General features: G+C 46.3%; 1 protein-coding gene across 4 annotated transcripts in view; it reads right to left on the bottom strand.

Moving 5' to 3' along the window:
- LOC143430413 (neural cell adhesion molecule 2) overlaps positions 1 to 13,560 on the bottom strand; it is a 275,084-nt gene that overhangs the window by 23,519 nt on the left and 238,005 nt on the right. For all 4 annotated transcript variants that reach the window (XM_076906696.1, XM_076906695.1, XM_076906697.1 and 1 more), the window contains exons 7-9: positions 12,549 to 12,693; positions 6,988 to 7,118; positions 4,904 to 5,063 (exon numbers count right to left, since the gene is read on the bottom strand). In XM_076906696.1, the coding sequence (XP_076762811.1) occupies positions 4,904 to 5,063; positions 6,988 to 7,118; positions 12,549 to 12,693 (436 nt within the window). The remainder of the gene's footprint in view (positions 1 to 4,903; positions 5,064 to 6,987; positions 7,119 to 12,548; positions 12,694 to 13,560) is intronic.

Here is a 13,560-nt window from a genome sequence, read left to right as displayed (position 1 = left end):
TTCTTCTCGTCCGCTGGATGGCGTAGCTGCCATCCACCCTCTCCCACCGGCTTCGCCCTCTGTTGCATTCGCTACGCCTCCATTTGCATGTAAATTATTACTAGGACGAAACACAAAGCGATTGAGAAGTGACCCGGGGTTGAAAAGGAAACGCGAACGAATTGAGTCCCGTTGGGCCCTCTAGTCACTTTGCTTCCCGGAAATGACTACCCCCGTGCGGTAGAATCGCGCTCGCCCCGTTGTAATACATTAATTTGCGTCACGCGCAAGCGTTAACCTGACGCGGTTCGCGAGTACAGTCTTTGAAATAGTTCTACTGATAGTGGCTAGTTTCGAGCTACGTGATACGATTGCATCGCGATAATAGAATTTTTATTCGAGCTTTTTTTAGCATATTTTTTTTTATCCACGATACGTCACGTTCCAGGGAAAAGTTTCGTTTCTGTATCAACTAATATCCCAGTAATAGTCCACTAGCTGGCCCAGGACGAAACGTTCCTCCCTCTCTTTTCCTTTCTTCTTTCCTCTTCCATTTCTATAGCACACTGAAGCTGACTCGTTTCAGATGTATTATCCACGCGATTAAAAATGTATAAAAGTCTGTCCAAGAATTGCTTTAAAAACGCGATCCCTTGACGCGACGATACTTCGACGAACTTAACCAACAGTCACACTATCCGATACCACTTCAATAACCCGCGTGTGTTCACCCCCGGCGGAACTTTCTCGTCCCACGTCTCCGCGTGTATCCGTGGAACTCGTGAAACGAAATTTATCATTTAACCGAGGAGATCGGTCCCGACTTCCCGGTACAATTACCAGGCGAAACTTTCAACCCCTCTCAGCAGCAGTAGCCGGCCACCGCGCTTCGTTACGGCGTCGTAATTGAATGTAACAATTAGCGAGCAAAATTGATACGGCTCGCAACGTATGTACTCTCATGACCCTCGCATCCGAGGCTGAGGGGGCGCAGTTACGTCGAAAAACAGATCGTCCGCTGCGAATTCCGCTCGCGAGGTCCGAAAGGGGGATGAAACGCGGTGGTTGGCGTACGTGCCACTCCCGTATCGGTCGATTCGGTGCACGTCACGCCACGCTCGCGTGCATACGGTTCCACGCGCGTGTACATATGGCGGCTATGCAAATCCTGGCCGGTAAACCAGCCGTAATGATTTAGTGCGGCCCTTAATGTCTATGCAGGAGACTGACATGTCGTTCCGCCTACGGTGGTTGTCTTTATGAAACGCGTGTTTCTTTGTCGGCTCTCGCTCGCGCGCACGCCTGTGGCGGCGCCTCGTTGAGTAAGCAACCCCAGAAACGATGTTTCAGGGCACGTCAACGTCCCGATGCTACAATTAGACCTTCCTGTAATTTATGCTTCAATTAAGACATCCAACCGGAGATTATTTCACGTGTATCCACCAGCATCGATTACCGCAATTCCTCCCCAATGTTTATCAATTGTTCCACGCAATTTCTCTACGTTTGCGTTTGTAAAAAGACGTAGATCTCCTAACGGTTATATCGTGACCTTCGTCAAAATTAAAACACCCAACGAGAGATTATTTCACGTGGTATCCACCGCGTACTTAATCAGCATCGATCGCCACGATTCTTCCCATTTATGGATTGTTCATCAAATTGTACGCTCGTGTTTGCAAAATGCGGCGCTGGTAACGGTTCCATCGTTACCATCGTCGACAGTTTGTACCCTCGACGCTCTGAAGTCACGCCCGCGCGGACACGATCGATCTTCCAGCGACGTTCGGTTTCCGCTGGCCGTTACAGGCGTAATCCAGGTGTCTCAAGTTCCGTTGTAACTTACGATCGACTGACAGCCGGTCTCACCTCGCGTGTCCATATGGCCGAACGAGCAAATCAGTGTGTAATGGCCTTAACGCCGGGCAAACTGCCGCGGCTAATCCGTCGAACCGCGCGCTGGCTGGCGAGCGGGTCCTGGTACACGCTGGCAGCAACTGCAGGGTCATCGACGGGCTCTGCCGTTTGACACATGCCGGAATTTCGGGCTGGGGGTGCTCCCGGTGCGCTCGGCCATGTCCGTTGGGTTAAACGGCCCGTCTGAGGCAGTTAAAGGCGACCACCGCGGTGTTTGATGAGATTCGAATCGCGCTAGGCCGCGCCCACACGCGCGTACACGCGCGTACACGCGCATACACGCGCGAGACACGCGCACAGACACTCTGGAACGCGAGCACGGATCCTGTGGAGGAATTATGCGCGTGTGCGCCAAGTGGCCTTCCGATAGATGCACAGGGAGACCGGAAGCGGACGGAGGATCTGCACGCCTGTGATGTAGGAGAATGGGGCGCCCTCCCGTCAGGGACGCAAAGCTTTATGGAGTTCAGGGTATTGTGCTGCTGGATTTTGTGGGCTTCGCCGATTTAAGAGGCGTGAATGAAGACAGCTCGGCTTTTTGGGATTGGCTGAGCACTTGTTGGTTTGGGGTAGGTTGATCGGATCATCTGGAGGGTTGTTTAGACGATGTTGTAGTGTTCACTTGATGTATTGATATTGTGTAATTTATACGTTGCCATTGGGTAGAATTGGTGACGTAGTTCGAGAGAATTGACGTTCGAATCATTGGCAAGGAGGAAGTTGATAATTTCGCTGCGAAACGATTTAAGTAAAGTTGTCGATATAAATCTCATAAAATCGAAGTCAACGAGCGCGGAATCGGGGTAAATGTATCTTGACTTCCTCCTAGGAGTTCGTTCTCGAATGGACAGCTACGAAGCTTAGCAGACTTCTTGGTTCTCCTTGGCGAGAGAATTTCAGATTGGAGTGCTGTAAATTGAAAGCAGAATCGACGTTCGATTGGACCGGCATGATTCGGTCTCTGAGAGTGGATTTGATAAAATCGTAGCCGGCGCAGTTGGAATCAGAGAAAGTGTGCTTTCCTACGTTCTCCGTGTCTGCGAAAACCGAAAAACTTCAACACGGGAAATTCTTTCCAACGTATGCCCATCGAATCGTTTCAACGCGAGTTTACAGTCGGTTTGATCGATCCTTTCACAGCGTAATAAATTAACAATGAACAGCAAATATTTCTCTTCTTATCGCGGAAAATTTTTCTTACACTCGCGACGTTATTATAATTTTAGAGAGACGTAAAAATGTATTCTGACTTCAGCTGCCCGTATAACATGTTAGTTATCACGTTACGTACAATTCAGCTGGACGTTTGAAATTTTCAGTGCTGTATCTGATAGTCTGGCGAATATCTCGTATCAAACTGCGAAATTATCGTAGTGATTTTTTCTTTTTCTTTTTTATGATTGTTCCTCCTATAATAATAATATTAATTACATAACGATCGCTCATCAGGATCTATGTTTCTATTATCACTGCTACAATAGAAAATCCCCTTTCTCTCCTCGTCTGTCAAACTAATTTCCTAGCGGAGTTAACGAACACAGTTACGATCTCACAAGTTTTACGATCCAATCATTCTTTCATCTCTTTAAAAAAGTTTCACAATTTTCAGACAAAACTAATTCAACATAATTCAACGTAAAATTGAAATTTAAAACTACTCGTCTTAAAAATGCCTTCTTCACGTTCCCTCTTTTAAATAGAAAAAAAAATTGCAAAATTATACATTGGTGAGATAATAATAAAATAACGTTTCGAAAGAAACAGTGGTTCTACTAGCGATTCTCGATGCACCACGTTCCCGTAATATCGATATTATAATTCAGACTTTGTACAGCGCAATACGTTTACTCGACGTCGTTTTTATTCGTCGAGGAGGAAGGCAATGGCGAATCAAGGGGGTGAACAGCGCGTCCGGTGACTTTATTAACGCAGAAACCATGTTACATCGCATTCAGAGGGGCGCTATTGTGTTACCGCATTCGTGATAGATGTTGGATTTTCGCTTTATACGCGTCTCTCGTTAAATGTTTCATTACGTGGTAAAAGCACGTTGTTACCAGTCGGTTTCCTTGAGCGCTTTTAGTGGGCGCTCGACTACCGCCTTCGGTGCACCCTCGCTCACCCTCTTTCCATACTACCCTCTCGTTCTCTGACCTTCTTTCTATCTCTGTTCGTCTCGCAGTTCGTTCTTTCCTTTATGCGAACAGGCGTAAGTCTGTACAGCGTGGAATCGTAGCAATCTCTGGTTAGATTGTGTATAAAAACTTTTGCTCAGTGGCAGTCAGTGAATAGCACTTTCTAAATATGTCTAAGGTTTTCGTCTCGATTCTCTTGGTAGACATCAGATTTCAATCGAATTTCATCCTGCCAAGCGTCGATTCTATATTGATACAGATTGTCGAACGAGCATAATACTCTTACGTATCGATAATAATTATTTTACATTTTATAATGTTTCACTGAAATCGGTATTATTTCAACGAAGAGCGATGGAAATTCTAACGGCATTTGTTGCTTCTTGCCAGTCTCGCTGAAATGGAATTTCCCTATTGTTAAGCGGGGTTTCGCGCAGCCCTTCGCGAAGCTTTCGTTCCGCTTTAATTAAAATTTTTTACGAAGATCTGGTCACAGTGATATTAGCCCATGTAAACTTTTAATGAAACGAAATTGCAGCGAATGCGTGCGCCGTAGAATTTTGAAAAATTACAATCCCTTCCGTATGCACGCGCCTCGTCATCGCCTCGCCGCTGGTCCCTCGTTTTTGCGAGACGCGACAAGAAGATGAACGATGAAACGACTCTTCTTATCGAACTATTTCTCTCGACCACGCTGACAAATTATTTTTAATTAAAATCGTTTAGTAGATCCTCTCAAAGAAAAATTGTGAATGAAAATCGTTCGATTCAAAAATCAAGTAGCGACGTTCTATCGAAGTGTAACGCGATACCTCGCCATCTGCAAACGCTCAACAATTACATCTACGTAGATGAATAGCCAATATACTCACATTTGATGTCCAGCTTCAATCGGTTGCTCTCTCCGTCGCCTTCCTGATTGCTGCCAATGCACGTGTAGTACCCAGCTCTGTTACGAGTCACGCTTTGCAATACCAGGCTTTGATTACTGATTATGGTACCCGTCGCTGGATTATGATACAATGGGTTGCCCTGCGGACGGGGAATCGAAGACGACAACGTGACATCCGTGCGGGGACGTTTTTCAAACAGACAACGCCAATACGACCGGGACGATGGATCATTAAAACGTTCTCTATATCTTCCCGTGGCGGATATATCCGGCAGCTGATTCTAAAGTGTATCGTTCCGGATGATTAATGGTCCCGTGGACTCGATGGGCGAGTCGATCGATAGGAACGGTTCGTGTGTAAATTTTCGCCAGGAAGAGAACAAGTGGACGGAAGATGAGGAGTATAGGGTGGACCATAAGTGTGCTTTGACTTTTGTATAAAAAGAACGCACTTTCTCTCTCTCGAGGGAACATAATGCAAACAAGTAGAGAAATTAGTCTCGTTTTTTTTCATTGTATAAATTTGATAAAAATGACAATGAACTTTTCTATTCCGTTTTTATCACGCATGCGTCTAAAGCGTAAAGAGGCGACTGAGAATACGTTGGTCAGTTCCCGTTGGAATTACTTTTCGCCTATCTTTGACGGACTACTCGATTTGCTGCGCGTTGGCAGCGAAATAAAGTTACACGCGCGCTAAAATATTCACGACGGAACGTAGTAATGTGAAATAGAGGATTCCCTTATTGGAAGGGACGGAGTCATGAAACGTAAAGGCGCGTTAACACGCGGAATGGCGAAGGTGTAGTGACAGGAGCACCTTCGCCTTTAAACGCAAACGGAATTAATAATGGTGGTCCGCAGAAAAAGTTATGTCACCTTATCCGAAAAAATTCTATAAACTCCCCAGTCGAAATATCGCAGGTTAAGACGATGTTCCTTCTTCATTTTGTAAAATATTCAAGACGTTACGTTTGAAGAGTGTTGCCATAAAAGGGTACGAAGAATTCTTGCTTCGCCCCGTGTCGTAACGTCGAAGGCGTCATGTTTAAAAATTGAGCCATAAAGAATCGTGAAATATATGATCACTATTATCTTGAAAAATGTTCGAAGGACGAATATATTATAGGGTTGCTAATGATAACTGGGACACGGTCTGTTTGTAACCAATCAATGATCCGCGGTAGATTGACCGTGTCAATATCAAACAGATTAATACCGAAGAGGGAACCGGCTCGCTGCTATGACTAATCATTAAACAAATCTTGCGCTGTGATTGCTGCAGCCGGATACCAATCGCGTCCCGCATCGTTGATTCATCGAATCAGTCGCGAATAACAATTGACTTCGTTTCCTTGTTACCTATTTCGTTCGCCCGCAAATTAATCAGCCGTCGAACAATCCTGATCTCGATCGACTACAATTAGTAACAATTGCGTCGCGACGTATCCTCGATAATTAAAGATCCTGCCCAACATCGGATCATACCACGAACGAGGTACGTCCGTGGCAATTTTTCCTCTCGAAACTTCGCCCATCGATCTAACTCGAAACACCTATCACGGTGCTACTAACTAAAGTCTGGCCAAAATCGTTGCGCATCGCTTATCGCGGTTCCCCCGTGAGCGTTCTATTAACGGCTCTCTCTCTCTCTCTCTCCCGCTTCGTCCCATTTAAGGAGGCGTCTTCGACCGCCTAAGGTTACGTCAACGGTTCCGAAACTCGTCGATAAATTTCTTACTGACGCGGAACACCGGCTATTAGTTCAAAGAACGCTTACGCGCCAGTTCCCGGTTGGCCCCGTATCAGCATGTAAATTTTAAACGGAAAGTTCGCGTCGCAGCTGCGTCCCGTCGCCCTGCCCCTTATCTCTGCGCCCTCCCACGATTAAGCCTCGTCCCCGTTCTCCAAATTATCGATTACGGTACCGCCACGCAGATTCGTTACCCGAGTTGCCGGATTCCAGAACGTTCCATCGTCCCAAAACGTTTACGAGGATACACGGGGATAGACGGGTATGCTCGATAACGCTTGTGCGTGGTGGTGTAGGGGTGGTGTACTCACGTTATGGCGCCAGTAGACCTTGTAGACCCACGGGTTCGACTTGATGTTGCACTCGAAGTAGACGTCGATACCCTCGCGGATTGCGCTCAAGTTCAAATTGCTACCGAGCTCGAGCGTCACCACTGGTTCGTCTGAAAGTTCAGAGAGGTTGCCTTGTATAAGAGACGAGACGAGGATGTTTTGCGCATTCCGGAAACTGCGAGGCGCGACGACGTTCCGCGCCTTGGGCGCAATGGGGTGGTTTCCAACAAGGCGGACAAGAAACGATGTTGTTTATGCGTGGAGTTTCGCTGGATTTCGATTATAAATAGGCGAGAATGTATATTTGCGCTTCGGGTGTAATTGATGGCTATTTCGAGTGCTCGCGAATGAGTTTGCGTGGCTAGAGTCTTGGGTGCTTTTTAGTCAATTTGGAGAGTGTTGCGTTATTAGAGCTGTGCGTTGTTTAGTTGGGTAATTAATTGTGAAATATTCTCTGCAGAGATTCGTTACTTTGGTACGGTATTCGGATGCAAGACTTGTAATTTTGCCTCTTGATTTTGGTTATTATATGTGGTTTGATATATTTACAGTCTCAATTAGAAGAATCACGATCGTCAATCGTTATCAGCGAATGTAGTTCCAGGAGTTTATTAGATAAACAAGTATTAAACGCGATTTCCTAACAAACTAAGTTTATAGAGTCAACAACTATTGCTGTCCACGATTTTCAACGCAAACAAGCTAAATTCCCACCAGCATTTAATGCAATATTGTCCGGTCAGACAACAAAATCAATTTCCCCTGTTAATCCTATCTGGGCGGCAGCCTCCGGCGATGTGCCGTGGATCAAAAAGCTAAATCAAACTGGGCCAACGTTTCCAATGTAACGCTCCGCTACACTCTTCCAACGGACGGACGTCTCGACATAAGGAATATCGATAGTTCCTCAACCAAGTTTGCACACTTCGGTTATCTTAAGTTATGAACAGCCCGACAACTTTCGAAGAAGTAACATTTAAAAAGTGCAAAGAGCTACAGAAAATTTTAAGCACCTCATCTATATCGTGAAACGTTCTCGACTCTAGGCTGCCCCTCTGTTGGGTAGAAATTCCCGATGGCACTGTACAAGCTATCCCACAGCATTCCGTGTACGAGCCTGGAGACTTATAAAGCTTCGTTACGTGTATCCTGTTTTACTTTTGTTGCGTCTTCCTATTAAACGATCGTTTCGAATCAAGCGCGCCTCCCGTGGCGTCGATACGCGTGGGACGCGGCTGTAGATTTCGCGCGACCATCCCTCAAAACTCATAACGAATCCGGTGTTATATGCACGCTGGCCATTGCCGCCCACGGTTACTGGAGATTAACGCCGTGATTTCAGTGTCCAATATAAAAGTTTCTCCCGACTAGACAGCAGGTTAAAAGTGGACGGGGTTGGAGAGGGTGAGCGGTAACGCGAACAAGAGGAAGAGAGAATGAGGAAACCAGGGATCAGCTCAGTTCCACGGAAATTAATGGTACATGCCGATCTGTGGCTGAAGATTCTCTCGTTCCCCCGATTCTCTTTCCCCCATTTTCGTCCAATCCTCCCTGGTTCCCTCCTATAACTTGCCTCCCTTCCGTTATCCACCCTCTGCGCTACGCCATCGGTTCGTTTAGTTCGTTTCCACTCTTCCTCTTCTTTTTTTTTTCCACCCAGAGTTTCTCTGCAACCTTTCGCAACTGTCCCTGCTACATTCTCCTCCTTTTTCACTCTCACGTTCCCGCCCAATTCGCTTCCCCTCAGCCCCCACGTTTTTGCACAGGGTGTTCACCGACCGCCGGTGGAAAATTTAAGAGGTGATTCTACCGACCGAAATAAGACGAAAATCAAGACTGGCAAAATTGCGTTCGAAGCATTCTTTTTGTAGGAGAACGATTTTAAAAATCCGTCCGCTTAATCCTTTACTCGTATCCCTGGCGCGCAGCCACTTGTCGTTGGTACTTACTACTTGATGGATCTTAAAAGTCGTTTATCTCGAAAACAAAGCCTCACACGTAATTTCTTTGCTCTTGATCATCGTTTCAGTTTGGTTCATAGAATCTATTCTCAAATTTTCGACCGTACTCGTCGCGCACCCACTTGTCGTTGATATCTACTACTTGATGGATCTTAAAAGTCATTTATTTCGAAAACAAAGCCTCATACGTAATTTTTTTACTCTTGATAATCGTTTTATTCTGGTTCATAGAATCTATTTTCAAATTTTCTCCGTTTACCCTACCCGCCGTGCGTAATCACCTTTTTCTTTTACCACTAGCGGCGCTGGCCAGTAATTTTAGCGAGCGAGATGGAAACACTGGGGAAAGGGGGTGAATAGAGAACAGGCAAGAAGAGAAATAGGGAAAAATTTACTCGTTATTGCAGGCACGAATCTTGCGACGGTATTATCGGATTTGTTCGGTGGACTCGTATTACGAGGCACGTTCCGAGAGAAATCATAAGCAAGAGCCGGCTGGCGAACGCCATGAATCGATATTGCGGCTGCTCTTTCATGGTACTCACCTTCTCCCCCTCTCTCTCTCTCCCTTTCTCTCTTTCTTTCATTTTTTCTGCCCCCTTTCCCAGTTCTTTCATTTTCTCCTTGTTTTTTCCACTTCCTCCTTTTTTCTCATTCATTCGTTCGCTCGCTCGCCAGTTCCTCCCCGGTCTCCACCGGAGGAGGAACGATATCGAACCAACGAACAGCCATCGGGGAGCGGATCTCTCGCTAATAGCGAGAGTCGTAGATCGAGCGTGAAGCCAATACGCGACTCTTCTCCATGGCTTGACAGAATCCCACTGGATAAATAACTTTCCGCTGCTATCCCTCGTGTTGTCGATCGACGCAAGTCTTAATTTCGATTGGCGAGCTCCTCTCTCGAGTTTAATCGCGCGTCCTGCGGAAACGCGCGGTCTAAGGGCAATAAGTGCGAGTACGAAGAGGAATAAGAAATACCTGGTACCAGTGGAACAGCGTCAACAGCCTTATCCATCGTATTGCACACGGTGCATTTTATTCTGATCGTTCTATGCAACGTTGAATCGCGATAATTCAATGATAGAGCAGAGGATATGCTAAATTTTTTCTAGTTACCAAAAATTAATTGGAATTTCTGTTCGCCGCTCGTCAGAGGTAGTAAAAGGCCCCCTTTCGATTAGAATTTCGATTGATACGGTTGAATCTGTGCCGCTTGGAAATTCGCATCGGCGAAGATTAATGTTTATTCGAATTAAATCTTATCGATACGGCTGGGTCTCTGTCCCGGAAAGAATCGGCCGGGATTAATGTTTGTTATTAATTAAATCTCATTCCGGTGGGTATCAGAATGGCCACGGTTTTCATTCCGGAGCGCCTGGCGGGTCGGCGAAAAAAGATGAAGGGAAAAGGAGGGGGGGCAGAGAATGGGAAAGGGGTCGAATTGTACAGCGAGGATTTCCCTTTAAATATTTGGCATCGCTTTCGTTCTGGCCCGGGCGTTTGCGTTTAGTTTATAGTGTGTTTTGGTTGTTTGCCAAGATGCTTGTTCCACTGTAAGATTGCACATCGGCGGAATAGCGTGCTGTCGTCAGGTTCTTAAGTAGCGGGGGTGTTAGTGGAGCGGAAATTCGCAGAAGGATGACTGTTCAATGCCGTAGTACAGAGCTGTACGAACGGTGGAGAAACGTTTAAAAATGGAAGAGTTAACGGACGCGGGAGAGACTGCGCTGTGATTATGCCAATCCAGCTTCTCGAGCGTTTACGAGCCGCGTTTTACCCTGGCGGCGCGATAGATGGGGATGCGACGGAACGAGGACATCGTCCACGATGGAAACGAAAAGTGTGCGCGTCTTTTGAAATATTAAAACGTTCTACTATGTATTGTTTAGCACAAACAAACGGATCTCTTCTTTCGTAATTATTTTTAATATCAGAACGGTCGTATAGATGGTCAAAGAGAAACCTTATCATGATTTTATTTTACTCGAGCGTGGAAATTTTATTTTATATATCTTCGAAACGCGAGAGACGCTACACGGTCCCCACTATTCGCTGATTCTCTATTACCAAAGAAAATAATTTCCAAAAGCCATTCTACTTTAAAGCTCTTTCACTTTGCGCGCTGCAGCAGACTCAAGTTAAATCGGTCCCCCGACCGAGGACGGAATTTCCAGTGGGCTATTTCTAAAGAACTTCGAAAGAATTAATTAAAATTTTTAATTAATCCAAAATAAACCTAGCCGCGGGAAAGTTGACCGGAAGAACGGGCGTCGTGGCGACACGCGTTTCCCATTAGACCTTCAGGCTGGTTGCTCGACCAGAGAAACCTACGGAGACCCAGTTAAAGGTACCAACGATTCATCGACGGGTTATCGATGTTCCACTGACAGATAGCGATGTATCAATCACGCGTGGCGACGGTAATAATGACAGGAAATAGAGAGAAAAGTTTGCTGAATTAATCAATTTATGCGCGCGATGAATTCCAGCTGAATGTCGATAACACGCGAACTGACGTGAACTTTATCGTTAGCTGAATCTCCGCGGAGAGACCTATTCCACTGCTCGAAATAATCGATCCTCGCCTCTCGTTGCTCTATCGATTACGCGAATTAAATTACGTCCCGCGTTGCGACGGCGCCATAAATCGCTGGTGAAACCATATTTCATTTTTATTGGACAACGAAGTGGCCGCGTCCTCCCGTAGACAAGGCGTCGCAAAAACCGGGCTCCATGGGTATCCGAAATTCCAGTCGCTCGTGGAAACCAATCAGACGGATCTCCAGACCTGCCCTTCGAGTCGCGTAATCTCGATATCGTCGACGAATTCCTCGACGTCCCACGCTTTCATCCATTCTTCGCGATCACCAAGGTACTCTTCTCTGTTATTGGTTGAGATGTTGGATACAATCGAGATTACGATCGGAAAGACGGTTTTTCCTCGAGAGAAATTTATGGACTCTCAAAGAAGAAAAAGGCCAGCATCGTTTTTGATGCTGGCGATCGTTGCACCGTGATCTTGTAATCGAGACTGATCCTGGATATAATATCATATATAAATTCTACCGCCTCTCGAGTGAAACTCATTACTGGCGCACTGTGCTCGAAGCCTTGTAATCCTTATTCCGCGTAAATTACAAAATCTACAACGCTGCACTCTCTGAACCCACTCGACGCTATTAAAATTCCTCTTCGATCTACTCCGCGACAGAAATAAACTTAATACAAAACACAGAGTCATTATCGATCCCAATAGCCAATCTGAACGATTCCTAACAACTCTAAATAACATCAAATACCACTTTTTCCGTCAACTCCCATAAAAATCGCAGGAGACATAGAAAAAACAGAATGTTTCGATAAAAACATGACTTTTAAAAAAAAAATCGTTTCATCTGGATCACTCGAGTTGGCTGGCGCGCGACGCGTGTTCTCCAAAAACAGCTGACCTCTCCGCTTTGGTTTCCACGATGGATGCGGACGCAGGGTCGACTGTCGCTTAGGAAATATCGCCAGAACCGGATAGGGTCCCTGCCAGTGTTAGCAGTGTCTATGAAATGTCAATGGAAACACACTCACGGTATATGTCGAGCTTCCATCCGTCCTCCATCTCGGAATCCGGGATGCCAGGCACGCTGCCGTGGCAGGAGAGGAACTTGCCCGCGTCCTCGATGCTGGGGACGAACGTCAGGACGCTGGTGGTGACGTTGTTGTCGGAGCTCACCTGCGGGGACACCAGGGGGAGGATTCATGAATTTAAAACAGTTCATCGTGCGCGCCGTCGACGCTTGTGGCGCGCGCGCGCGCGCGAGCGAGCGGACATCGCAACCCGCGGGCGGTGAAAAAAAAGGAGAAGAAAGAGAGAAAAAAAAAAAAAAACAAACGTTTAGCCCAGGGCTGATTTAGGGGGTCGAGTCTACGTGGGCAGCGGAAGCCGATCCTCCTGGGATCGGCGAGCCGGAGGCAGGCGAGGGGGTGGAAGGAAGCCTGGAGACTTAGCGTGATTGCTTTCCGCGGCGAAATTGCGCGCGGTCGCTTGCAAAATATTGGCCACGGAACGGACTTCCAGCGAGAGATATTGCGATGAAGCTTCTTGAACGCTGGATGGAAGATCGTCCCCTTCTTTTTTTTCTCTCGCTCGCTCGCTCTCTTTTCACCGCGTAATTAAATCTTTTGGATCGCCCGGGGCCTCGAATCTGTTTCGTCTGGCGGGGATCTTCTCGCGTCGTCGGACGCTGCTGGTGATAATGGAAATTTATATCGAAGGGAAATATTGTGGAAGCGCGGCTGGGGTTATTTTGTTTCTTTCTCTTTTTTTTTGTTTTCTTGTTTTCGTTGACCGAGGTTTGTTGGGTTTTCGAAGTCCGTTTCGCGGGGCCATCGCCGCGTTCCTAGACAAAACGTTCTCGCGTGCCTCAACACTGTGCACGTAAATTATACCCGAGTGTGGCGCGGATATTTGGTTTTAATTACTACGAAACGCTTTACGTTCACTTTATTTACATTGTTTCTCTTTCAACGGAATCCGCGAACGAGTATTACGAAAATTAATTCAGATATGAAAGTGAATAATTCAGCGTCTCTGAACACG

Source organism: Xylocopa sonorina, chromosome 13, assembly GCF_050948175.1.
Source record: "Xylocopa sonorina isolate GNS202 chromosome 13, iyXylSono1_principal, whole genome shotgun sequence".
Lineage (NCBI taxonomy): Eukaryota > Metazoa > Arthropoda > Insecta > Hymenoptera > Apidae > Xylocopa > Xylocopa sonorina.
Note: the sequence above shows the minus strand (reverse complement) of the source record. Positions and strands in the feature narration are given on the sequence as shown.